This window comes from Podarcis pityusensis, assembly GCF_964106645.2.
Source record: "Podarcis pityusensis genome assembly, chromosome: Z".
Taxonomy (NCBI): domain Eukaryota; kingdom Metazoa; phylum Chordata; class Lepidosauria; order Squamata; family Lacertidae; genus Podarcis; species Podarcis pityusensis.
This window is the reverse complement of record NC_138044.1, coordinates 13,176,211-13,201,859: the sequence shown is the minus strand read 5'-3', so window position 1 is coordinate 13,201,859 and position 25,649 is coordinate 13,176,211. Positions and strand designations below refer to the sequence as shown.

The 25,649-nt window shown below is 44.6% G+C and overlaps 2 protein-coding genes across 4 annotated transcripts; one reads left to right on the top strand and one right to left on the bottom strand.

Moving 5' to 3' along the window:
* Positions 1–135: 135 nt before the first annotated feature.
* Positions 136–16,571, bottom strand: LOC308467920 (uncharacterized protein). Of its 3 annotated transcripts, none has more exons than XR_013981355.1 (4): positions 16,456–16,571; positions 2,696–3,050; positions 2,290–2,421; positions 136–2,093 (listed from the first exon to the last, which is right to left on the bottom strand). XR_013981355.1 is itself a non-coding variant. In XM_080989679.1 (4 exons), the coding sequence occupies exons 2-4, from the start codon at positions 2,717–2,719 to the stop codon at positions 2,013–2,015; spliced, it is 237 nt and encodes a 78-aa protein (XP_080845805.1). In that variant the 5' UTR covers positions 2,720–3,050; positions 4,105–4,555; the 3' UTR covers positions 136–2,012. The 3 variants fall into 3 exon arrangements, 2 of the variants coding, with proteins under 2 accessions (XP_080845805.1, XP_080845804.1); XM_080989679.1 differs by lacking the exon at positions 16,456–16,571 and adding an exon at positions 4,105–4,555; XM_080989678.1 differs by lacking the exon at positions 16,456–16,571 and adding an exon at positions 4,105–4,552 and having other exon boundaries at positions 136–1,123.
* A 146-nt stretch (positions 16,572–16,717) lies between these two features.
* On the top strand, positions 16,718–24,348 carry ZMYND19 (zinc finger MYND-type containing 19). Its single transcript, XM_080990208.1, has 6 exons — positions 16,718–16,996; positions 18,226–18,285; positions 19,542–19,648; positions 21,606–21,746; positions 22,261–22,441; positions 23,648–24,348. Exons 1-6 carry the CDS (start codon positions 16,946–16,948, stop codon positions 23,789–23,791), a joined length of 684 nt encoding a protein of 227 aa, XP_080846334.1. The 5' UTR covers positions 16,718–16,945; the 3' UTR covers positions 23,792–24,348.
* Positions 24,349–25,649: the final 1,301 nt, after the last annotated feature.

Here is a 25,649-nt window from a genome sequence, read left to right as displayed (position 1 = left end):
ATCCCTCTGAGGCTGAGCTTCCAGACTTGCGGGTGATCATGCTGCAGCCAGATGAGCAGGTGGTCCAGTGCTTCCTTGCAGGGATAGACTCACATTTGGTAGCTAAGCAGCTCAAGAGACCCAAAGAGAAAGAAACTCTTTGGTGAAGGGATAGGATGCTTTCCTTGTACAAAACATTTCCCAATGGAGGTTTAGACAGGTTCTTGTTTTATCCACCATCTGTAGTTTTACAGATGGAGAGTTGGATCCAACTATGTTTTGCGCTGAGCAAACCCACTGAAGTGAATGGACCTAAGTAGCCTTGACATGAGCCACAGAATATTTAAGGTAAACGAGTACATAGTAGGGGTGAGGTCCAAATTCTGAAGGGGGCATGTTGGGGAACCCCCATTGAGGTTGCCGTCTAAATTGGGGAGGGCGGATGTCTGCTATCTGCATCCAGAGGAAAGACTTTAAATGTGGAACCTTGGGAACGATACTTCTTGGAGCCAGTCATAACGACGTTACTGGAAGGCCTTTTGTAGGAGATTACAATTGCCCCTTCACTAGCAAAGATCTCATCAATAAAGATGCCTTTGCTACGTTCTATTGGGCAGAGACCTTGCTTGGCTTTGCAGTCTCTTCAATGTAGCCAAAGATGGCATGATTGTGGCATAGGGATCAAGAATGGGGCCTTGGGGGACTCTCTGCTGTTGGTGGGAACAAAAGAGTCGAAACCAAGCAGGGGCCTCCTTGCTCCAGTGTGAGTACCCCATACCAGAACACCAAGAACCAAACTGGAAAACCACATTTACAAGGCTCCCCCCAGAAGTTGATATTTCTAGAAATTATGAATTATGCAGATCTGCCTTGACATGCAAACAGAATCAAATTCCTTCTGCATCCTTGCTCCCTAGTAGCCACCTGAAGGATAGTCTCCCTTGGAAAATCAAGCTGGACAAGAAACACCATAGGCTGAAGGAAAAAGGACTCCATTTGTCCCTTTGCAATGCACTACTGAGTTGAGGAATTCCTGGACAGGCAGGAAGTTGGCAGCTATCAGCAGCTGTGGAAAGTGATGGCACACAGGTACCTTGTATTCATCTATCCTGCGGATGGTGTGCAACAGGCTGGTCAGGTGTTGCTGGAAGAGAGAGAAGTGCAAGTCACTTTCCCTGCTTTTCTGCAGAATACAGAAACCCCTTGATATTACTCTGGGGAGAAGAAGCCAGAAAGCAGGGGATTCGTCCTCAACACAGCGGTGGCAGACTCTGACAAGGGGCTCTGATGCAGCTGCTCAGCCTTCAGATGGAGTAGTTGTTGTTGGTCAGCCAAAACCTCCTGCCATATTCTCTTGCAGGCACAGCAACAGTCAGATCTCTTGGCTCAGGGATGGCACATTATTGCACGGAGGGGACCATTTGGTTCTCTGGGCAGTGGTGCGGGGGCCAGAAAGACGCTTTGCCTCTAAACCTGACCCCTCCACAGGTGGTCCGGCTCCATCAGGAACTCTACTGCTTGCTGCCATGTCACAGAGAGGAAATGGCTTGGTCTTCCCTGGTCTCCTGCACTCCAGAAGGATCCCTCAGTGATCTGGATCAGCCCCTCTATGCTGCTGCATCTCTGCAGATGGCAAAAAGAGAGGGGGAACCTGCACCAATCTCACCCCTTGCTGCCTCGCCTAGAGGACAGAGACCTGTCCCTGCCTTCTCGGCTTCTGCTCTGTTGCTCTTCCTGTTAAAGGACCTAATCCTGGCTATGGTACCACAGCGGGAGCCCTCCAAATCCTCTGTCTCTTGCCATGAGGCACCAAATCAGCTGGGAATCCAGAGGGAGGAAGAGATTTGGAGACTGGCTGCTGACACTGTGGGGAGCGGGTTCTCCAGCTGCCTGGCCTCCCCCCTCAGGGAGAGAGTTACTTTCTGAGCAAGCCCTGCAGATTCCCAACATCTCTCTTAGGCTGGTAGAAGCCTGAGTGCCTCATACATGAAAGAAAATTGGAGGAGGTATTCAACCACTTTATCCAGGTGATGTTAAGGTAAGATGGCCACTTCTCTGCTCTCCATTGTAGACCTTGGAGTGATCTTATGGAAGGCCTCCAGCAGCACCTCCACCTGTCAGACATGAAGGAGAGGGTCACTCATATAGTACCAGGAAGTGGGGCTGTCTCAGGACCTTTGGGCTGAGGTTCTTGTTCTGACATTGTGAGGCCCCTCCCAACAAACATGTGTCATGGCCACCCAATGGCATGGGGTGGACTCCCCTACTTCAAGGTGGAGATTCTTCTCTCCTACCCTGGCAGCATCCTACCTCCACTGCTTTGCCGCTGAACTCTTTGCAGCAAGTAGGAGATGTCCAAGGCTCGAAGATGCTCTCTACAGCAAGGTCACTGGCCAGGAAGCACTTGGCCTCCAAGAGCTGCTCCGCAGGAAGGAAGGTGACCTGAAACAAGAGATGAAGGTCAGAGATGGCCACGGGGAGAAAGTACTCATTCATTCAGAGCATTTGTACTCCTCTTCTCAGCCAAAAAGGCTCCCAGAGAGGCTTATACAAAAATCAAAAACAAGACACTCCCTAGTCACAGGCTTACATTCGAATAACAAACAAACACAAACAGAAGCTTCCTTTGACCATTGATAGCTCTTTGCCAAACTTGATGATACCATTATTCTACGTCCTAAAGCTAAGTGACCTGGAAATGCCAACTTTCACTTACCCCCAGGAGTCTTTGAGATGCCATATTCTAATCCAAATAAGCAAGGGTCACTACAGCAAACCTCTGCCAACCTCTCAACGCTGAGGATGCCAGAACCTCAGTTCAAACAGTCACAGCCTCTGTTGCTTGGTGACATGGAACGCACGGCCAGCATGCCAAAATTCCAGGAGAGTCCATGTGGCCAAGTGGTTAGAGTGCTGGGCTTGGACCTGGGAGAGCAGGGCTCAATTTCCCACTCAGCCATGAGACACACTGGGTGATCTTGGGCTAGCCACTCCCTCTCAGCCTAACCGGCTTGGCAGGGTTGTTGTCAGGAGAAGATGGGGAGAAGGAGAAATACGGACGTCACCTTGAGCTGTTTGGAAGAAAAGAGGGATATACTGTAAATGTCATAAACAGATCCATAAAATACCAATTGTGAAACGCTTACCCATACCAGTCGCACAGTATTTCTTCAACAGGATTTTGTACAGTAGTACCTCGGGTTAAATACTTAATTCGTTCCGGAGGTCTGTACTTAACCTGAAGCACCACTTTAGCTAATGGGGCCTCCCGCTGCTGCCGCACCGCCGGAGCACGATTTCTGTTTTCAACCTGAAGCAAAGTTCTTAACCCAAGGTACTATTTCTGGGTTAGCTGAGTCTGTAACCTGAAGCGTCTGTAACCCAAAGTACCACTGTAAATTGGGTGGTGATCAGGGGAAATGCCTTAGAAATACACCTCGCATCTTCTAGGTAGCAGGCAAATTCTTTTTTCTTTTAAGTCACCCAAGCTGTTAAAGGGAAAGGATCGTAGCTCAGCAGTAGAGCTGTACTTGATAGTTTCCTACACCAGACGGAGAAGATCACTTCCAACTTGCCTGCATTTGGACTCAGCCGCAAGACAGAATAGCCACAAGAAGAATAGTAAAAAAATAGGTAAAGGTAAAGGTACCCCTGCCTGTATGGGCCGGTCGTGTCCGACTCTAGGGTTGCGTGCTCATCTTGCTCTAGAGGCCGTGAGCTGGCGCCGTCCGAAGACACTTCCGGGTCACGTGGCCAGCGTGACGAAGCTGCAGCTGGCGAGCCAGCACCAGCGCAGCACACGGAAACGCCGTTACCTTCCCGCTATAAAGTACCTATTTATCTACTTTGCACTTAAGAGAGCTTTCGAACTGCTAGGTGGGCAGGAGCTGGGACCGAACGACGGGAGCTCACCCCGCCGCGGGGATTCGAATCGCCGACCATGCGATCAGCAAGTCCTAGGCACTGAGGTTTTACCCACAGCGCCACCCGCATCCCAGTAAAATAAATAAATAAGTGAGTAATAATAGAAAAGGTGTAAAACTGAATAAAAAAATAAAATTAATGAGTGAAAAAAGGGGTTTGTGTATATGATTAAAGAATGTATTGGTAGTAATTTTGACTCACAGGCCATTTTAATTTCACTGGTTGTCAGATCCCTGGGTAAAGGCTAAGGCGGTATTCCCTTCTATGGTTCAGGCTTCCTGCAAGGGTGCTTTTACAGTTCTTCACAGAAAAAGAAAGAAGAAAAAGAAGAAATGATTAAAAAAAACCCCCAGGATAAATATTATAAAAAAGAAATATATATATATATATATTAATATTCATAGCTGGGGAGGGCCCATGCTGTGTATGTATTCCCCTGTGGTGGCCTCTGGTGTGCAGTTTCCCCCCGAGCCCCGGCCTACTCTTGTCAGGCCAGCTGCCAGAAAGTTAGGCCTGGATCAGGTCTAGGCTACGCCAAGCAATTATTTGCGGCCTTCCTGGCCCTCCTGGTACTTTCCTATCTCCTTTTGGTGTTGGTGGAGGCAGCGGCAGCGGTAAGATGGTGTTCGGCTGGTGGGGGACTACTTTTTTCTTTCTGCTTTGTTTCTGTTCAGCTCCAGGCCCCAGAGCTCCACTGGGCTGTTGGTCAGGTGTTCCCTGTCCCAGCACAGCTAAGGTCACGGGGGGGGGGGGGGGCTCTGGGCGACTTTCCTGGCTGATGCACCAGATGTCCCCAGCTCCCCTCTGGTGGCAGCGGTTTGGACAGCTTGGGGACCAGCCAGGCAGCGCAGTTGGTGTTGGCTGTCCTCAGGAGCTCCACACACCCGTGGCGCCTGCCATCTTGCCCTGCCAGAAGTCCTTCAGATATTTTCAGATATACTTGATAGTTTCCTACGCTAGACGGAGAAGATCACTTCCAACTTGACTGCATTTGGATTCAGCCGCAAGATTGAAAGCATCTGCTCTATATTAGCCGCATCCTAGTATGGAAACAAGCCGGCTTGTTTCAACAAACGCTACCACCCTCCATACCATCCAACATTTCTCAGATGAAAACAGGGACATCCTATTATGCATGGGTATCTCCCCCCAGCCCACGCCCCTATGTGTTTCATCAAACTGCTGGTGGAATATGGGGGAAAGAGCACGGCTAGCTGAGCTGCCCCAGTGGGACTTACTTTTAAGTAAGGTTCAAAGCCTGGTTCAGAGTTTGAACTTCAAACTGTGCATTGTTCAAGCTGTAAGCTCCACCAAGTTCAAATGCAAGCGTGCTCACGTCTGAAATCTTGTCCCATTCAAGTCAGTGAGAGAACACAAAAGGATCTGCAACCCTTTTAAACAGTTAGAAGTTGGAATTTAAAAACCCACAGGCTTCCAAGGAATAACACTAAAAATGCTGGTTCTGACCTCCTTAATTTCTGCTTGTCACACATCAGTTAAAGGGACACTAACTCTGCTGGTACATCAGGGTGGGGAGAGGTGCCAGTCTATACGCTCAACGTTACCTTTGCATATGTATACACATCATGATGGCACACATACACACATGCTAGAAGGGGATTGACACAGGCAACACGCCTACAGCTCAGTTGCCATGCCTGATTCTTATCAACTGAACTCAGAAGAAAACACACACACGCTTCTGAGTCTGTTACAGCATCCTCATGCTCACAGCCTTGTGTTAGCACTTTCAAAGACTAACACATTTATTTGCAACCTCAAAGGGGGTTAATTAAAAAGCTCAAGACACTTATTTGCAACACCAGCCCAACAGAGATTACGTATGCAATGGCCAGTCTTTTAAAGACCCACAAAATGTAGAATCATAGAATCGGAGAGTTGGAAGGGTCCCTGGGGGTCATCTAGTCCAACCCCCTGAAATGCACCAAGAGCTGCAGTTCTGCAGCAAGCAGGGAAACTAGAAACTAAATCCCCACTCAGCCATAGTGGTCACTAAGAGATCTTGGGCCATTCACTCACTCTCAGATGAACCTCTTTCACAGGCTTGTTGGAAGGATAACAGGGCAGGAGGAAGCTATAGATGGCCCCCCGAGTTCCTTGGAGTTCAAGAAGGAGCATAGGAAGTTGCAGTGTTCTGCAGTGTTTGCGGCAAACATGAAAGCAGCACAAAAAGGAGACCGATACGGTGCCATGGATCAAATGTGGGACTTTCTGCATGCAAAGCAGGTGTTCTGCCATCACGCTTTGCTCTTTCTTCAAATACACGGAGCCTGTGCAGTTTACCATTTTGGTTGGAAGAGACCCATAGTGTCATCTTGTCCAACCCCCTGCAATGCAAGCCTCAATGTATTCAATATGTGTTTCGTAAATACAGTGGTACCTTGGTTTAAAAACAGTCCTGTTTAAGAATGATTCTGTTTACGAACTCTGCAAAACCGGAAGTAGTGTCCCGGTTTGTGAACTTTATCTCGTCTAAGAACGGAATCCGAATGGTGGAAGGGCACCGGTGGCAGGAGGCCTCATTAGGGAAAGCATGCCTCGGTTTAAGAACGGTTTCGGTTTAAGAACGGACTACCGCAACGGATTAAGTTTGTAAACTGAGGTACCACTGTATGCATATTTTAACTGCTGATTTTATTAATGTTTTGATTCTTTTAGGACTATTTGTTTTCAACTTCTGGCTTCTTTTTGGTTATTTAAATGTATATATTTTATTTTATGCAGATAAGGGTTGCTATTTACAAAATTAATTCAGCACAACTAACTAAATAAAAGGTAAATGTAAACAGTATTACAGTTCTGCCAAACATTAGCTTTCTTAGAATTTGTAATCCACAGTTAAGACTTTTTAAAAGTGCTGATCTGTACAAAGAAAGAAAACCACCTCCCTCCCCACCCCAAGTCTAACATATGATGTTAACACTCTCTCTCTCTCTCTCTCTCTCTCTCTCTTTCATGAGTTAGCATCCCATTCATGAGTTAGAATCATAGAATTATAGAGTTGGAAGAGACCACAAGGGCCATCGAGTCCAACCCCGTGCCAAGCAGGAAACACCATCAGAGCACTCCTGACATATGGTTGTCAAGCCTCTGCTTAAAGACCTCCAAAGAAGGAGACTCCACCACACTCCTTGGCAGCAAATTCCACTGTCGAACAGCTCTTACTGTCAGGAAGTTCTTCCTAATGTTTAGGTGGAATCTTCTTTCTTGTAGTTTGGATCCATTGCTCCGTGTCCGCTTCTCTGGAGCAGCAGAAAACAACCTTTCTCCCTCCTCTATGTGACATCCTTTTATATATTTGAACATGGCTATCATATCACCCCTTAACCTCCTCTTCTCCAGGCTAAACATGCCCAGCTCCCTTAGCCGTTCCTCATAAGGCATCGTTTCCAGGCCTTTGACCATTTTGGTTGCCCTCCTCTGGACACGTTCCAGTTTGTCAGTGTCCTTCTTGAACTGTGGTGCCCAGAACTGGACACAGTACTCCAGGTGAGGTCTGACCAGAGCAGAATACAATGGCACTATTACTTCCCTTGATCTAGATGCTATACTCCTATTGATGCAGCCCAGAATTGCATTGGCTTTTTTAGCTGCCGCGTCACACTGTTGGCTCATGTCAAGTTTGTGGTCAACCAAGACTCCTAGATCCTTTTCACATGTACTGCTCTCAAGCCAGGTGTCCCCCATCTTGTATTTGTGCCTCTCATTTTTTTTTGCCCAAGTGCAATACTTTACATTTCTCCCTGTTAAAATTCATCTTGTTTGTTTTGGCCCAGTTCTCTAATCTGTCAAGGTCGTTTTGAAGTGTGATCCTGTCCTCTGGGGTGTTAGCCACCCCTCCCAGTTTGGTGTCATCTGCAAATTTGATCAGGATGCCCTTGAGTCCATCATCCAAGTCGTTGATAAATATGTTGAATAAGACCGGGCCCAAGACAGAACCCTGGGGCACCCCACTAGTCACTCTTCTCCAGGATGAAGAGGAACCATTGATGAGCACCCTTTGGGTTCGGTCAGTCAGCCAGTTACAAATCCACTGAGTGGTAGCATAGTCAAGACCGCATTTTACCAGCTTCTTTACAAGAATATCATGGGGCACCTTGTCAAATGCCTTCCTGAAATCAAGGTAGGCTACATCCACTGCGTTCCCTTCATCTACCAGGCTTGTAATTCTGTCAAAAAACGAGATCAGGTTAGTCTGACATGACTTATTTTTCAGAAATCCATGCTGACTATTGGTGATCACAGCATTCCTTTCTAGGTGCTCACAGACTGTTTGCTTAATGATCTGCTCCAGAATCTTCCCTGGTATTGATGTCAGACTGACTGGGCGGTAATTATTTGGGTCCTCTCTTTTCCCCTTTTTGAAAATAGGGACAACATTTGCCCTCCTCCAGTCTGCTGGGACTTCTCCTGTTCTCCAGGAATTCTCAAAGATGACTGCCAGTGGTTCTGAGATCACATCTGCCAGTTCTTTTAATACTCTTGGATGCAGTTCATCTGGCCCTGGAGACTTGAATACATCTAAACTAGCCAAGTATTCGTGTACTATCTCCTTTGTTATTCTGGGCTGTGTTTCCTTTGCTGAATCATTTGCTCCAAATTCTTCAGGTCGGGCATTGTTTTCTTTATCGGAGAAGACTGAGGCAAAGAAGGCATTGAGGAGTTCAGCCCTTTCTGTGTCCCCTGTTTGCATTTCACCATCTTCTCCTCTGAGTGACCCCACTGTTTCTTTGTTCTTCCTTTTGCTACGAACATACCCATAAAAGCCTTTTTTGTTGCTTTTAACCTCTCTAGCAAGCCTGAGTTCATTCTGTGCTTTAGCTTTTCTGACTTTGTGTCTACACGTGCTGGCTATTTGTTTGAATTCCTCTTTGGTGGTTTCCCCCCTTTTCCATTTTTTGTACACATCCTTTTTTAATCTTAACTCAGTTAAAAGTTCTTTAGATAGCCACCCTGGCTTCTTTAGGCACCTTCCATGTTTCCGTCTCATTGGTATTGCCTGACGTTGTGCTTTTAGTATCTCCCTCTTAACAAACTCCCAGCCATCATGAACTCCCTTTCCTTTTAGTATTACTGTCCATGGGATCTCACCCAGCACTTCCCTAAGTTTTATGAAGTCGGCTTTCTTAAAGTCAAGAAATTGAGTCCTAGTATGCTTGGCTGCTTCCTTCCGCTGTATAGTAAACTTCAGAAGAGCATGATCACTCGCGCCTAACGATCCTTCCACTTCTACCCCACTAACCAGGTCATCAACATTGGTTAGGACCAGATCTAAAATGGCTGTTCCTCTTGTTGCTTCTCCCACTTTCTGGACAATGAAGTGGTCTGCAAGGCCAGTGAGGAATCTGTTTGACCTTATGCTCTTGGCTGAGTTTGACATCCAACAAATATCCGGGTAATTGAAGTCCCCCATTACTACTATCTCCCTTCCTTTTGCATGCTTGGCCATCTGTTCCAGGAAGGCATCATCTATGTCCTCCGTTTGGCTTGGGGATTTATAGTAAACTCCCACAATGAGGTCACTGTTATTCTTCTCTCCCTTAATTTTGACCCAAATGCTCTCACTTTGGCTTTGAGGTTCTAAATCTTGGATCTCTTCACAGGTATACACATCCCTGACATATAACGCCACACCTCCTCCTTTCTTGTCTGGTCTGTTTCTCTGAAATAGATTGTATCCCCCCATTATTACATTCCAATCGTGGGACTTATCCCACCAGGTTTCAGTGATGCCTATTATGTCATATTTAGTTTGCTGTACCAAGAGCTCAAGCTCATCTTGTTTATTTCCCATGCTTTGCGCATTAGTGTACAGACATTGAAGTCCATTAATCATTCCCCCGTGTCTCTTATTTAAGGATTTTTTCCTCCCACCACTAGGTCTGCGTGCTGTTTGCTCCATTTGGTCTATGACATTTGGATGATCATCTTCATCAATTGATAGACTCCTACCTTCAGGAGCACTGTCTCCCTCCCCCACATTAGTCAGTTTAAAGCCCTCCTGATGAGGTTTCTGAGATTTTTGGCAAAAACATTTCTCCCAACCGTTGTGAGGTGCAGCCCATCGCTTGCCAGAAGTCCATCTTCAAGAAACTGCAGTCCGTGATCTAAGAATCCAAACCGTTCCTGTTTACACCATTTGCGAAGCCAGCTGTTCACTTCCACTATTTTCCCCTCTCTCCCTGGGCCACGTCGTTCAACTGGGAGGACAGATGAGATGACAATTTGTGCATTTAATTGCTTCAACTTCCTGCCCAGAGCCTCGTAGTCTCTTTTGATCTTCTGGAGGCTATTGCTTGCAGTGTCATTGGTTCCCACATGAACCAAGAGGAAGGGGTATTTGTCAGTGGGTTTTATGATTCCTTGCAGTCGTTCAGTTACATCTTGGATCTTAGCCCCGGGGAGACAGCACACTTCCCGAGACATCTTGTCAGGCCCACAGATCACTGCTTCTGTTCCCCTCAGTAGGGAATCCCCTATCACCACTACACGCCTCCTCTTAGGTTTGGTCGGGGTTCTTCCGTGAGCTGTCCGTTCCAAGGTCACCTGCACATTCCCTGAGGACTGACTTTGCTGCTCGTCTTCATATACCTGATCGACTGTAATGAGGGAGAGATCCTCAAATGGAGTCTGCTCTTCGTCTTCCATGCTAGGGCAGAGGACCTCAAAGCGATTGTGTATTTCTAAACAATCAGAGCGAACCCTGGGCCTCCTACTTCTTTGAGTCACGTTTCTCCATATATCTGGCTCCTGTGTTGGTGTACTAGCCTCCTTGTCAGGGGAGTCCCCTGTCTCCTCCTTGGTGGAGACGTTGTGCTCTGTTGCTTCCAAGAAAAGCTCCAGCTCCCTAATTCTTTGGAGCGTAGCTACACGTTCCTCCAGTTGCTGGACTTTGTCTTTTAAGAGGGCAATCAACATGCAATTGCTGCAGGTAAAGCTGCCTGCAACCTTTGGCAAGATGGCAAACATTGTGCAGGAACCGCAGGCGACTGCAGCTGTTCCTTCCCCCTCCATCTTGATAATGTGTCGTTGGGGGTGGCTACAGCGGTCCTCCATCATAAAAAGCGTGAAGACAGGACAAATAACTCCCCCCACAAAAAAACCTAGGTCTCCCCCAACAAAGGTTTGAGACTAGCTCCACTAAATCTAAAAGATGGATCAAACTGCGCGCGCCGCTAGGCGCGCGCCGCTGCCCTGCAGGCTCTGATAAGCTCCTCCCACAGCTAATCACCTGCCTCAACAGAAACCCTGCCCCCTCTGACCTTTGCACAGGGAGAACAGCTAATCAGCCACAAAGAAACACACACACACACAAGAAAACCCTTTTTGCTCCTTCTTCAGCTGCTGCCCTGCCCTTAGTTAGATGTCCAACTATTGCTTGCTCATAACTGTCAGCTCAGCCAAAAAATACTGAAATAGTAAGCAATAGTAAGTTCCTAGCATTTTTTAAACCAGCCTGGTGATTACAAATGCATTTACCTAGAAGGCAAACTTCCTCCTAAGTAATCTTTCAGTTTTCCAGAGAAATGCAAAAATGTGCTCTATTCTTAGAGGAAGCAGTAGAATGTTTATTGTTTTTAATTATCCCTTTACTCATCCTCATTTGGCAGCCCAACAGGACAAGAAGGTGGAGGAAGGGGGTAGGCCAAGGCTTTGAAAATGGTATAAGTGCAATTTATTCAGAACAAAAGGCTAAATTAATTGTAAATAATGTGGTGACGGAAGAACTCAAGATAGAAAAAGGGACACGACAAGGTTGCCCAATTTCCCCACTACTTTTTATTTCGGTCCTGGAGGTTTTGCTGAACATGATTAGACGGGACCAGTTGGTTAAAGGTATACAGGTCGGAGCTAAACAGTACAAATTGAGAGCATTTGCAGATGATTTAGTATTGACGTTACAGGAGCCAGAATATAGTACCAAAAGGGTTTTAGAATTGATTCAAGAATTTGGTCAGGTTGCAGGATTTAAATTGAATAAGTTAAAAACTAAGGTTTTAGAGAAAAATCTAACACCAATGGAGAGAGAGAAGTTTCAGAATGTGACAGGTTTAACAGTGGTTAAGAAAGTTAAATACCTGGGGATTAACATGACAGCAAAAAATGGGAATTTATTTAAAGATAACTATGAAAAATGTTGGGCTGAAGTGAAAAAAGATTTAGAAATTTGGTCAAATTTGAAGCTTTCACTGCTGGGCCGTATTGCTGCGGTAAAAATGAATGTATTGCCTAGAATGTTGTTTTTGTTTCAAACATTGCAAATTGTGGACAAAATGGACTGTTTCAAGAGGTGGCAGAGAGATATTTCTAGATTTGTCTGGCAGGGCAAGAAGCCCAGAATAAAATTTAAAATACTAATAGATGCAAAGGAAAGAGGTGGATTTGCCCTGCCAGACCTTAAACTTTATTATGAATCAGCAGCTTTTTGCTGGTTGAAAGAATGGCTGCTTCTTGAAAACACTGACATTTTGGATCTAGAAGGTTTTAACAATGTATTTGGATGGCATGCATATCTGTGGTATGATAAGGTCAAAGCACATAAAGCATTTAAAAATCATATTGTCAGGAAAGCTTTGTTTAATGTTTGGATAAGATATAAGGACTTATTGGAAAATAAAACCCCAAGTTGGCTGTCACCGATGGAAGCGAAAGCCTTGAAAAAGCTCAATATGGAGGTCAAATGGCCGAAATATTGGGAAATTTTAGAACAAGATGGAGATAGATTGAAACTGCAGAGTTTTGAAAAACTAAAAAATAAAGTTCGAGACTGGCTTCATTATTATCAGATAATGGAGGCATACAATTTGGACAAGAAAATTGGCTTCCAGGTGGAAAAAGCTATAAATATTCCAGGTTTTAAAGCTATAAATATATCAAGATTAAGGATTAGGACCAAAAAGACTAAGAGAAATGGAAAAATTGGTTCAAATAGGTAAAAATCTAATGTCATAATATATTAAGATTTAGAACTGGAACTAAAAAGGAGGGAAAGAAATTGCTGGGCTTATAAACTGAATTGGAATACAAAAGAGGGAGGTATGAGGAAGTCCGGGAAACAAGTAAATTTAAAAGAGGTTATGAAAGGACGGAACCATTTTTAACTGTTTTTTCTTTTTTTCTTTTTTCTTTTTTTTCTTTTTTCTATTTTGTACTTTGTATTTTGTATGATGTATTTTTCTTTGTTTTTGTTAAAATTTTCTTGTTTATTAATATGATTTTATTCTTTCTGAAACTTTAATAAATATTAATTAAAAAAAAAAAGAAGGTGGAGGAAGGAGAGTTGGTTGTTGTGCTTTAGGCTACGGCATAGTAGGGGGGGGGGCGCTAACTTCTTCTGGCCCTCCAGATCTTGTTGGACTCAAACTTCCATCAGCCACAGGCAGCATAGCCAATGGTCAGGAGTGATGGAAGACGGGAGTCCGGCAAAATGTGGAGGATCACAGCTTAGCTGATCCTGGTCTAGATATGAGCAATTCTATCTAAGGAAGGTTAGTCCATGTTCTGCTTCTGCTGCCCAGCTTAAGCATGGCTTAACAACAATGATAAAAGGGCTAAAGAAGCCTGCACTGAATGCTGGGAGCTTCTCACTTGGCAGCAGATGCATATTTTCTTAGTATATATCTCACATTTACTTCTTGCATATGCTCTATTGTTTCATTGGAATTTGCATAGACTGCAACTTTAAAAAGGTAAAGGTAAAGGACCCCTGACAGTTAAGTCCAGTCGCGAACGACTCTGGGGTTGCAGCCCTCATCTCACTTCCCTGGCCGAGGGAGCTGACATTTGTCCGCAGACAGTTTTTCCGGGTCATGTGGCCAGCATGACTAAGCTGCTTCTGGTGAAACCAGAGCAGCGCACAGAAATGCCGCTTACCTTCCCGCCGGAGCGGTACCTATTTATCTACTTGCACTTTGACGTGCTTTCAAACTGCTAGGCTAAATACAAAATAGATTCTAAATGAGAAACCACACAGATTCCAGGACAAACTTCCCCCCCCTGAAACTTCAGAGTGAAGTGCTGGCTAGGTTACCCTTGGAAGAAAACGAAGAAGACCCACTTTAGATGCGAGAACTATTCTAACAAATAAGATTGAATGGGTACCTTAGTGCATTATATTTACATATCATTGGGTGCTAGCACAGCAGAGCAGAAAGAGTGAATGAAAGTCAGCCTTATTCTCAAAGCATTCGTTCAGGATTCTCTTTAACACACTAAGTGTAGAGATTTGTATTCCAGAGGATGACAAGGAAAGGCTGAAAGATAACTTCAGCATAGTGGTAGATTTAAAATTGATTAGAGTTAAATGGGAAAGAAAAGGAGGGGAGGGGTGGTGAAACATTCTTTTATACAGTGTGCATGTGGGGTTTTTTTGTCAGCGTCAACTGGGTAGGTTCTCTTTATATCCGCTTATTACATTTCCTTGGTAGTGAGAGGAATTGGTGGAGGGCATTTCCTCATTTTGAAGGACAGGGATTGGTTTTATGTGGAGTGTGGCCCGTAATGTGTGTATAAAATTATTAGAACAATGTCACAATCTATTTTATCGGCGCACACTAAGATATATGGCGTAAATTTTATTTTTTATAGACACGCAGTAATACGTACAGGATTTATATAAACAGAGAGAAAGATAAAATATACTAAACGCGCTACTAAATTGTTAGTTAAAAACATGAAGGAAGAAGAAAGAACCGAATTAGAACAAAACATTGAGACTGAAGTCCATAAAAAGGTCAAATATTTAGGGATTTGGTTAACAAAAAATAACTATGAAAAAATAACTAACTTAAAAAAAAACTATGAAAAAATTGGCTTGAGGTAAAAATAAATTTAGAAATATGGAGCAGAATGAATCTCTCAATGTTAGGAAAAATATCAGCGATTAAAATGAATGTGTTGCCAAAAATTCTATTTCTTTTTCAATCAATACCAGTTATCCTGAAAGATGAATGCTTTAAAAAATGGCAGAAATAGATTTCAAGATTTATCGGGGGGGGGGGGGGGCAAAAGGCCAAGGATAAAACATAAAATACTTACAGATGTAAAAGATAGAGGCGGGTTTGCCCTCCCAGACCTTAAATTGTATTATGAGTCTGCTTGTTTGGTATGGATCAGGGACTGGATGAGATTGGACAAGCAAGAGGCATTAGAACTAGAAGGACATGACAACAGATTTGCCTGGCACGCATACTTATGGTACGGGAAAGGGAAGGTTCATAGAAGTTTTTACAACCATTTAATCAGGAAATCACTAATGAGAGTATGGGAGAGATACAAAGACTTATTGGAACAAAAGACCCCGTGGTGGCTTTCACCACATGAAGCATTACTGCTCAAACCACTTGGAAAGAAAGGAAAATGGCTCACATATGCTGATTTATTAAAGGAACATGATGGAAAATGGAAATTAAGAGATTATGATGAGATCAAAGACCACTTTCAGAGTTGGTTGCATTATCAGCAACTATATGAAATACACAAAGAAGACAGCAAGAAAGGATTTAGTTATACTAGATCTAGGTTTCAAACGGAAGTGATTGAAGGGAAAGTGAAACTACTGAAGGCCGCATACAGCATACTATTAGAATGGGAGACGAAAGATGAAGAGGTAAAATCAGTTATGATTAAATGGGCACAAGATGTAGGTCACAACATTATGATGGAAGATTGGGTTAAATTATGGAAAACTGACTTAAAATTTACAGATTGTTCCCTATTGAAGGAGAATTACATGAAGATGATGTACAGATGGTATACAACACCAGTGCAGTTAGGGAAAATGTACAAAACTAGTTCAAATATATGTTGGAAGTGTAAGGAAAAGGAGGGGACATTTTATCATATGTGGTGGGATTGTAAGGTAATTTAAAATTTTTGGGAAATGATATAAAACGAATTGAAGAAAATGTTCCATTTAACATTTGTTTAAAAACCCGAGGCATTTTTGTTGGGGATTGTAGGGAAAGACCTGCCAAAGAAGTTGAAAAACATCTTCATGTATGCGATAACAGCCGCGAGAGTTCTGGTAGCACAAGGATTGAAGACTGAAGAAACCCCAACTAAAGAATCATGGCAAGAAAATTTGATGGACTATGCAGAACTGGCAAAACTGACATATAAGCTACAGGACAAGGATAACTGTGACTTTAAGGATGAATGGAAACCCTTTACAAAGTATCTGAAGACGCAACAAAGCGAACTGGACTCCTTGGCAGGTTTTGAATAAACATTCACAAACTTGTTATTGATAATAATCAGCTAAATAGTTTGAGGATCTATACAACTTTGTAACATGCAGAAAATAGCATTCTCAGAGAAACCAAAGACTGGAACTGAGGGAAGTCGGAGGGTGGGGTGGGGGTGGGTGGGTTTGGTGTGGGAGGGAGGGAGGAAAAATGGGGGGGGGAACAAGGATGATATGTTTTTGGATAATATGTCTTGTTATAATTTTGAATAAAAAAAAATAGATCCTTGGGAAACAACCTAATAATAATAATAATAATAATAATAAAATATATACTAAACGCGCACTAATATGGGACGTGCCCTTTAAAAGGCGGAGGAGGGAGGTTCTCCTAGCTTGCTCAGTCGTGCCCATTCGCCGGACGGGAGGGAGAGAGAGAGAATTCCCGCGAGTGCGATGTGCGTCATCGGCCGCCGCCGCCGGACACGTGACGCGGCGCCGCGGCTGCGCTCGGTCGCGCCGGGCGGCCCTCGGGCGGGTAGAAATGACGCGCCGCCGCGGCTCGCGCGCTGATTGGCGGGCCGCGGCTTCATATTGGTGGGGGAGGGGGGAGGAGTTGGTGGCGGCGGCAGAAGAAGAGAGCGGCAGCATCAGCGGCGGCGCCGGCGGTGCGCGCTGCCCCGCCCCCCGCTCCCCATCCTCCTGCCCGAGGCGTGCGCGAGGCGGCGGCGCGTGGCATCGGGGTCTCCCTCCAGCCTGCGCCTCTTCCTCCCCTCCTCCTCCTCCTCCCTCTTTCCCCTTTCCCCCCTCCTCTCCGCTCCCTGCCAGGCCAAGGCCATGACCGACTTCAAGCTGGGCATCGTGCGGCTCGGCCGGGTGGCCGGCAAGGTATGCGTGGGGCCCCGTGGGGTGGGGCGGGGTGAGAGAAGTAGGCTTTGCGCGTCTGTATGCGGTGTGCGTGTGTTTCCGTGCCCGCGCGTGTTCTGTGTTGGGAAACCCGCGCCCCTTCCTCTATCACTTCACCGCCCCCTCGCGCGTCTGACCTGCTCCGTTACGTCACACAGGACCCCTCTGTGACGTCACTGGGTTCATTGGGGTTCCATGAGCCTATTATTATTATTATTATTATTATTATTAAAGATAGAAGGATGCGGGAGGCTGGTTTTAGTTTAGAGGTCCCTTTTCTATTTTTTACTCTCTTTGCATCTCTCCCTGTAGAAGGGTAATGAACTGGTGGACCTCAAATGGGGAGATTTCTTTCTTTTTATATCCTTTGCATTCAGGATATAAAGGGGCCCATAGCTCACTGGCAGAGCACATGGAGGTGGCATCTGCAGTTTCAAAGGGTTACATAGCAAGTGTTCTGAGAGGTTTCTTTCTGCTTTGGAGTGTGCCTACTGGTTAGACTAGGTGATACTGACAGATTTATAGTCTGACCTGATCCTAAGTAGCTTCCTATTTTCTTGTGCAGATTTGATACATATTTATTGATACATGTTTGTTGTAACTTTCTTTTGTTGTTGTGCTTTTCTATTTTTGTTTTTTGGAATAATCATGGACCACAAAGGATGTGTACCAATACTTGGTGCAATGTCTTGCTTTACAGGTTGTTTGGGTTAAGTTTTGTATGTTAATCTGTTATAGCAAAAACTGAAACACAAAACTGCCCTTTAAAGGCTAACTGATTTGTGTGGTATAATCTATATTGGGCCAGAGCTGCCCCTCTCAGTTGCAGATTTTGGTCTCTGAGCAAGAACTTGCATTTTACAGTTCTTTCTTCCTCTCCTATCCTACTAACAAAGGCAAGAGAAAGGCAATACACCCCTTTCTGGCATTTGGACTTCCCAGAAGGCTTGTGGACACAATGGTAGGTAGAGATCCCAGAATGCTCAAGGCTAACCCTGGAGCAGCTTTCCCCTGGTTTAGACAAGTGTGTGAAGTATGCCCGGTCAGATGAATGACTTATTTAAGGTGTAAAACTTCTCTTTTCAGTGTAAGATGTGCCCTGGAATAGCTTAAATTGTTGTTTTGCTGAAATGAATGAAGAGTGCCTTGCTAGGTATTGGAAAAGTATCCGCAATATAAAGTATTTAATTACCCTTCCTTTTTTATTCTAGACAAAGTACACACTGATTGACGAGCAAGACATTCCACTTGTGGAGAGTTACTCTTTTGAGGTAAGAACCATGTTATCTACCTTATTTCCACATTCCAAGTGTTGAACTCAAATTCCCATCAGGTCCAGTCAGCATATCCAATGGCTGAAGAGCATTGGGAGGACCGCATGTCAGCTATTATTCCTCTTGATCAGGGATGGGGAACCTGTGGCTCTCCATATGAACCCTGACCTGACATGGCCAGTAATTAGGGTAGATCAAAAACAGGCAGGTTGATTGTCTAATGAACCTGCTTTAATCTAACTCATGAAAGCCGGTGGTCTCATATAATGACTATCTGAATAAGTTGGCAGAGAGTGAACGAGGAGGCATTTTCCCTTGAAACAGCATGTGGGTCATAAAAGAGCTCAGCCCGATCCAGACATCTGGGTTTGGGCAAGGACTTGTATGAAAAATACCAAGTTCTCCAAAGACTCAAACTGTTCTCTGAAGTAGGATAACCAGGCAAGTTGTCCTTCACTTGCAGAATCAAGAGTTGCTTTACTTTAGAATGAATTTTCTTTTATATAGGCTTCATGTATTTTTAGATTGGATTTTGCGGAGCTTAATAGAAAATGTATTGCTCTTGGAAAAGGGGCCAATTTGAAATACACTGACATTACACTTTCACCCATTCATTTACCTGATATCAACAGGTTCTGCACAGGCTTTTGAGGTGTCTGGGGAAAAATTAGAGACTCGACATGGTTTATATATATCCTCAGGCTCGCTGAACAAGAAGGCTCTGATCTTATATAGAGTGTCTGTTAACTCACCACAGAGTGACTCAAGCACAGAAACTGGGTTCCTGGAGCAGAGCATGCATCTCATCTGACATTTACCATGTCCATTATTGACCCACTTTCTCTCGTCTGATATAGACCTGACTGATTTTGAACTTTAGAGGCTCTACTCAGTGTACCTCTGCCTTCAGATGTTTGTTGACTGGGAGCAGAGTCCCTTGTCTGGTGGCACCCTTTTTCTGAAACATTTCCCCTAGTCATAATTTGCATAGCACCATCATTTAATATCTTTTATGTGACAAGAGAAAACTTTTATTAACCCAAGTGTTTAATATTTTGCCATTTATTTGTTTTTTAACATTTCTGTTACTTGGGTTGCAGTTTTCTGTTTTAATGACTGTTACGTTTCTGTCCATTAATAGTTGTACTTACATTTCACTGTGTTTTGTATTTGAAGCTGCTATGATGATTAGATGAGCATACAAATATTTTAAACAAAATGTATAAATAGATGTGTTCTCTGTCTTTGGCCAGGCTCGAATGGAGGTCGACGCAGATGGAAATGGTGCTAGAATATTTGCCTTTGCGTTTGACAAAAACCGAGGAAGAGGCTTTGGACGCCTGCTGCACGAGTTACTGTGGTAGGTATCATTATGCAGGGGATAACATAGCTGCAGGTTTCCAGACTTCTGAGGCATGTGTATGCATAGTCTTTGGAGATGGGCACTATAATGGCAACTCTCACGTGTCAGGGTAATCCATAAGCCGTGGTTTGCTGTGCATGAGCACCCCATTCATGGTGGGAAGAAAGAAACCACAATCCCTGGCTTAGCATTGTGTCCAAACCAGGGGTTGTGGTTTGCTTTTCTCCTGACAACCCACAGTGTGTAGCCAATGTTTGTTTTTACAATACGATACGATATCTTTATTGTCATTGTCCCATGCAGAACAATGAAATTGAAAAACTACATAAAACTACATAAAACATTCAAAAACACCTAAAAACTCTGAAACCCCATTTTAAAATACACTATACTATAGAGACCCCTTATGCTGCATTTAGAACCAGAATTGCATTTGCGTAGAAACTGGCGGCTAGTCCTGGCCTTTATAACCCTATACCTTCTTCCAGAAGGCAGAAGCTGAAAGAGATCATTTCCAGGGTGCGTACTATCCTGCGCTATCTCTGCCGCTTTCTTATGGCACCTGGCAGCATAGATTTGATCTAAGGTGGGAAGAGTGCACCCAATTATTCTCTCTGCAGTCTTTACAACCCTGGATAGCATTGTTTTTTCCCTGGCCGTGCAGCTCCCAAACCACACACACAGACCATAAGTTAATACGCTCTCCACAGTGCAATGGTAGCTTTCTGATTGTGATTTGTTTGTGATCTGATTGTGATTTTAGCTTTCTGATTGTGATTTGTTGGAGGTGAAACAAACCATAGTCCCTACTTTGGACACATCTTCTAAGCCCAAGGGATCATGGTTTGTTTTCTTCTAGTAGGAGCAGAGGGGAGACAAATACATTCACAGTAAACAGTTAGCTAAGGTATACTGTGATGTACAAACAGCCGCCATGTAAAAGGAAAGTGGGCTGTGTTGTGTGTTAAAGTATCTTTACCCCCTCCCTTTTTCTCTCTATAATTTGAACATACAAAACTGCCATGTATTTAGATCTAGGTTGATCCATTTAGCTCTGTGCTGTCTATGCTGATTGACTGACTGACTGACTGATAGCAGCAGCAGCAGCTTTCCTGGGTTTCAGGCAGGGGACATTCCTGGTCCTACTTGGAAATCCTGGAGATTGAACATGGGACCTTCTGCATGCACAATGCTCCAACCCATCCAAGTGCCACAGGGCTACCCACAACTTGAAGCCAGGGTTCCAATATCCAGAGACTCTACTGCTGAGCTACGATCCTTTCCCTTTAACAGCTTGGGTGACTTAAAAGAAAAAAGAATTTGCCTGCTACCTAGAAGATGCGAGGTGTATTTCTAAGGCATTTCCCCTGATCACCACCCAATTTACAGTGGTACCTTGGGTTACAGACGCTTCAGGTTACAGACTCCGCTAACCCAGAAATAGTACCTTGGGTTAAGAACTTTGCTTAAGGATGAGAACAGAAATCATGCAGGAGCGGCACGGCGGCAGCAGGAGGCCCCATTAGCTAAAGTGGTGCTTCAGGTTAAGAACAGTTTCAGGTTAAGAACAGACCTCTGGAATGAATTAAGTTCTTAACCCAAGGTACCACTGTATCTCTAATTGCAGGGATGCCTGCTGAAGGTCATCAGCAGAAGATCTTAAGAACTGGACAGGGGGGTGGGTGTCCTTTATGCCTTGGGTCCTAAGCCGTGTAAGGTTTTAAATTTTCAGACCCAGCACCTTGAAGTCAAAGTAAGCTTGTTAAGCTCTTTTGAGATGTGTTGTCTCCAATGACCTGCTCTGGTTAGAACCCTGGTAGCAGCTCTTTGAGTGTGTTGGAGTTTACATACTGCCTTCCAAGGGCAGCCCATGATGTATTATAGGAGTCCAAGCAACTAGAAGCGTCTGAATGCTTCCTTTCAGGAATTGCAGGTGGCTCGTCTTCTCTTTCAGGGAGAGGCATAGGGGGGGCATCGCCCCTGGCTTTCAAGTTGTGCATCTGAATGCAGTGACAGTGGACAATCGTCTAGACAACCTGCGATTGGTTCCATGGGGATGGAGGCCCAAAGCTGAAGAAATCTCTAGTAAACAAAGGTAAATTCTCAATAACAGTATCACAGGCAAGAGGGACAAAAGGGGCTGGAAGTCAAACAACCCCAGAACTTGTTTTTTTTGCATAGCCCCTTGATGATTTTTTATGTGTGTTTCTTTGCATCTGAAGAAACTGTGGTGCTAAGTTCTCTCTGACCTGGCCATAGAGGGGAGGATATGTCTCCCACCCTAGGTTATTTATTCCACTCACACAGCAATAATTCTCAAGAATTCCCTTGAATGAGGAATCAGTTGTTAAACTACTGTGGTAATTGTATGTCTGCTAGTGAGAACAGGGGCCTTAGAACAACTTTCAGCACCCTTAACAAGCTAAAGTTTCCATAATTCTTTAGGGGAAGACATAACTGTTTAAGACTGTATCAGAGTACTTTAAAGGTATGTTGTGATTGTGGCTACTGTCAACTTTCTGCTTTGAGAGGGTTGGAGTTTTAACATGTTGCTACGGTGCAGCACAAGCTTGCTGCGGAAATATTTAATTTGCTGTTTTTTCTTGAAGGGAACAAAGCTTATACTGGCTGGCGATCCAGCAGCTTCCCACAGACCCCATAGAGGAACAGTTTCCGGTGCTGAATGTGACACGCTATTATAACGCTAATGGGGATGTTGTGGAAGAAGAGGAGAGTTCGTGCACATACTATGAATGTCACTACCCTCCCTGCACAGTGATTGAGAAACAGGTGCGTTCAAAACCAGAAGCAAGTCATGGATAAGACCGTCCCTGTTCTAGGCTGGCTGCTGCAAGTTCACCCTCTTCAGTGTGGTTGCTTCTTTTTAAAAAACCAAAAAGTCCTTAGGCACTGCTAGTGTGTTCTTTGTACCCCCTGCAAGGAATTTCACTGCACCGTTTTTAGCCTAAATAGTTATCCTGGCCAGCGGCTTCCAAGCTTCAGACACGTCTCTCTCTCAATGGTGTTCTGTGAAGTACAACTGACTTTGTGCTACCATTCTATTTGGATAACTCTTCACCCTACCTCTCGGTGTGGAAAAGTCAGTGTTGCCCATAGGCCAAACCCCCCTTTTCCTAGCCCACTTTTTCTTAGGACAGGGTCATGGGGAAACAAGATCAGAATGAACAGCTCTGGTTTTAAACCTCACTGAAGTAACTTTGTTGTATAGAAGGATGGATAGAAGTCACCCGAAAAGATAACCTGTACAAAGGGAATCTGTTCCTCTGATGACAGTTTTGGATGCTTTTGTGGAGGGAAATATGTAAATAGGTCTGTGGATATAGAAGGGTCTCCAACTCAGCAGGAGAGCATCGGTTTTGAGTCCTAGGTTCAGTCTCTTGCTAGAGCTACGAAAGATCCCTGCTCAAAACTTTGGAGCACTTCTTCTGTGCAACATAGGTGGTACACTGAACTGGGCCATACTAGTCTGATTTGGTGTCAGGTAGTGTTCTATGTTCCAAAGCCATAGTTATAAACCCAGGGGTGGGGAACTGCAGCTCGAAACTCCCTCAGCCCCAGCCAGCCTGGCCAGTGCAGTAGGTGGGGGTGGCGGGTGGCACAGCTCCCTATCCTTGTTGTAGACCATGAGGGAAAGAAATCGACTCATTCCCATTGAATTCAGAATGTCTAAGATTGGGTGGGGGTGGAGAAAAAGAAGATGATACTCATAATGAGACCTTCAGGTTCATAAACAAGAGAAATGCACCAGTGGGGGCTAGATAATATTTTATCCACAATGAAAACCAAGGCAGCATTTTGTCGGGTTCCCAGGCTGTTCTACCCAGATCCTGACCAGGCCTGCTTTAGTTCCTAAAAAGATTGCCATGGGACTGGCCACCTTAGGACCCTTTTGGTTGGCTTGCTTTTGTGGGGGATGGTTTTCTTTAGGGGCCCTGAAAAGGGATACTGATTTTTGTCCCGTACTCCTCTCTCCAGTTACGTGAATTTAACATCTGTGGGCGGTGCCAGGTCGCACGGTACTGCGGCTCGCAGTGCCAGCAGAAAGACTGGCCGGCCCACAAGAAGCACTGTCGGGAGAAGAAGCGAGTCTTCCAGCAAGAGCTTGGACCAGAACGATGACCAGCTGGCTGAGGCCTTAGCCCCACAGGGCACCTTCCCAGAAGGTTAAGGAGGAGGTGCCCACTTTGCACGAACTGCTCACTTGAAGCCAGAGGCACTGACAAAAAGGAGAGAGAGAGAGGAGAAATTTTTTTTTTTATATATGAAAAAGACAAACCAATCCCTGTGATGCTTGAGGAAAGGGACTGACTCTTCCCTTCCAGTGTTAAAAAAAAAGAAAACGTCTGAAGCAAAAAAAAAAGACTACTGGGGAAGCTCTCCTGCTTGGAAGCTTTCTGTTATTTATATGTTAATATGTTTGTAAAGTTGTGTACAGAGTTTTTTTTTGTTCTTTTTTGTTAGAAGTTCTCTTGCATAGGACTCATTTACTGTAATGTTCAAGTGAGAACACATTGTTGGTTGAAATAACTGTCCAGTAGCAAAAAGAGAAACAAAAAAAAGTTTTTCCTCCCCCTGTGGCTAGCAGAAGGCCTGGGGAGCTAGCTCAGAACATCAGCAGTTAAATCTGAACAACTCTGCATGGAAAGTTGTGTTTTCAAGTAAAGGATTGGAATGGATTGGCTGCCTTTTTTGCTCATTTAAAAACTTGAGCAGCTGTGAATGATTGTCCACCACCATCAACAGCATGTTGCTGGTCTGTTCCCCGCCCTCCCCACCATGAGTGACACTTTCCTCTGAAGATTGCAAAAGCCGCTGAGCTGCTTCCCATCACTGTTCTTCCCCATCTGTCTGTAGAGGCAACCATGGCCCCCCCCCACCATCCTGGTTGTCATGGTTCCTAATGATACAGTGGTGCCTCTACGTCTTGCAGTTTTTTCGTCTTGCGAAGCACGGCTATTAGCGGCTATTAGCGGCTTAGCGGCTATTAACGGCTTAGCGGCTTTAAGAAAAAGGAAACAAACTCGCAAGAACTCGCAAGACGTTTTGTCTTGCGAAGCAAGCCCATAGGGAAATTCGTCTTGCGGAACGACTCAAAAAACGCAAAACCCTTTCGTCTAGCGAGTTTTTCGTCTTGCGAGGCATTCGTCTTGCGGGGCACCACTGTATTTCCACCACTCCATAAGGAACCATGGGCAGTAAGGTAAAGGTGCAAGCAGGCTTCCATAAGCAGAGGTTTGGGATTGGTGACTGATGACCCCATTTCTCATTGAAAGGCGTATAGTCATGGGAAAGTCTATATTGGCATGTCACTGTTGAATCTAGGCCGGTACAGCATTGTTAGTCCTCCCCTGCCCTTTTGTCCTGCTGTAATCTTTTAAGATGAACAAGGAATAGTTTCTTATTGCCGCATCTGTGTGCCAAACCATGACTCTCTGCCATACTCTTGCGGACCTACTTGGCGGCTGCCCCTCCACATCTCTCCTCTGTCCCCCTCACCCCGAGTTTAGGGATAGGGAATCTGCCCTTCCAGATGTAGTTGGACTCATCAGCTTCAATCAGCATGGTTGGGGATGATGGGAGTTGTAGCTCAACGTTTGGAAGGCAACAGATTCCTCATTCCTGCCTCTGGAGACCTAAACCTTTTAAAAGTAGTGTAAGACTTTTTTTTTTAAAGGCAAACTTGCTTTGAGTAGTTTAAGTAGGTAGAATAATAAGCTGTGTATTCTCTGAGACAGGCCAGTGGTCCAGTGAAGGGATGCCAATACATTTCCCAAAGCAAGGTATTTTAAAGTTGCAAAAACTAAGTGACCCTGCACGTATCTATGTGTGGAACTCCATGAGACACTTGACTTAAAACCAGGTGTCTGTGTGACAGGTTCTATTTATGCCCATACCAATATATGGCTCAGAATTGGGGCTGGGTGGAAGAATGTAATTGTTTACCACCATCAGCAGTAAGTGGAAACAGACCTGATAT

Coding starts and splice junctions, on each gene's coding strand:
- LOC308467920 (XM_080989678.1), bottom strand. CDS start 2,719: ATGGCATCTCAAAGACTCCTGGGG. Junction 2,422..2,695: donor CATCTCAAAGACTCCTGGGG/GTAAGTGAAAGT, acceptor CTCTTGTTTCAG/GTCACCTTCCTTCCTGCGGA. Junction 1,124..2,289: donor TCAGCGGCAAAGCAGTGGAG/GTAGGATGCTGC, acceptor TCTCTCTTCCAG/CAACACCTGACCAGCCTGTT.
- ZMYND19 (XM_080990208.1), top strand. CDS start 16,946: ATGACCGACTTCAAGCTGGGCATCGTGCGGCTCGGCCGGGTGGCCGGC. Junction 16,997..18,225: donor TCGGCCGGGTGGCCGGCAAG/GTATGCGTGGGG, acceptor TTTTTATTCTAG/ACAAAGTACACACTGATTGA. Junction 22,442..23,647: donor GCACAGTGATTGAGAAACAG/GTGCGTTCAAAA, acceptor TCCTCTCTCCAG/TTACGTGAATTTAACATCTG.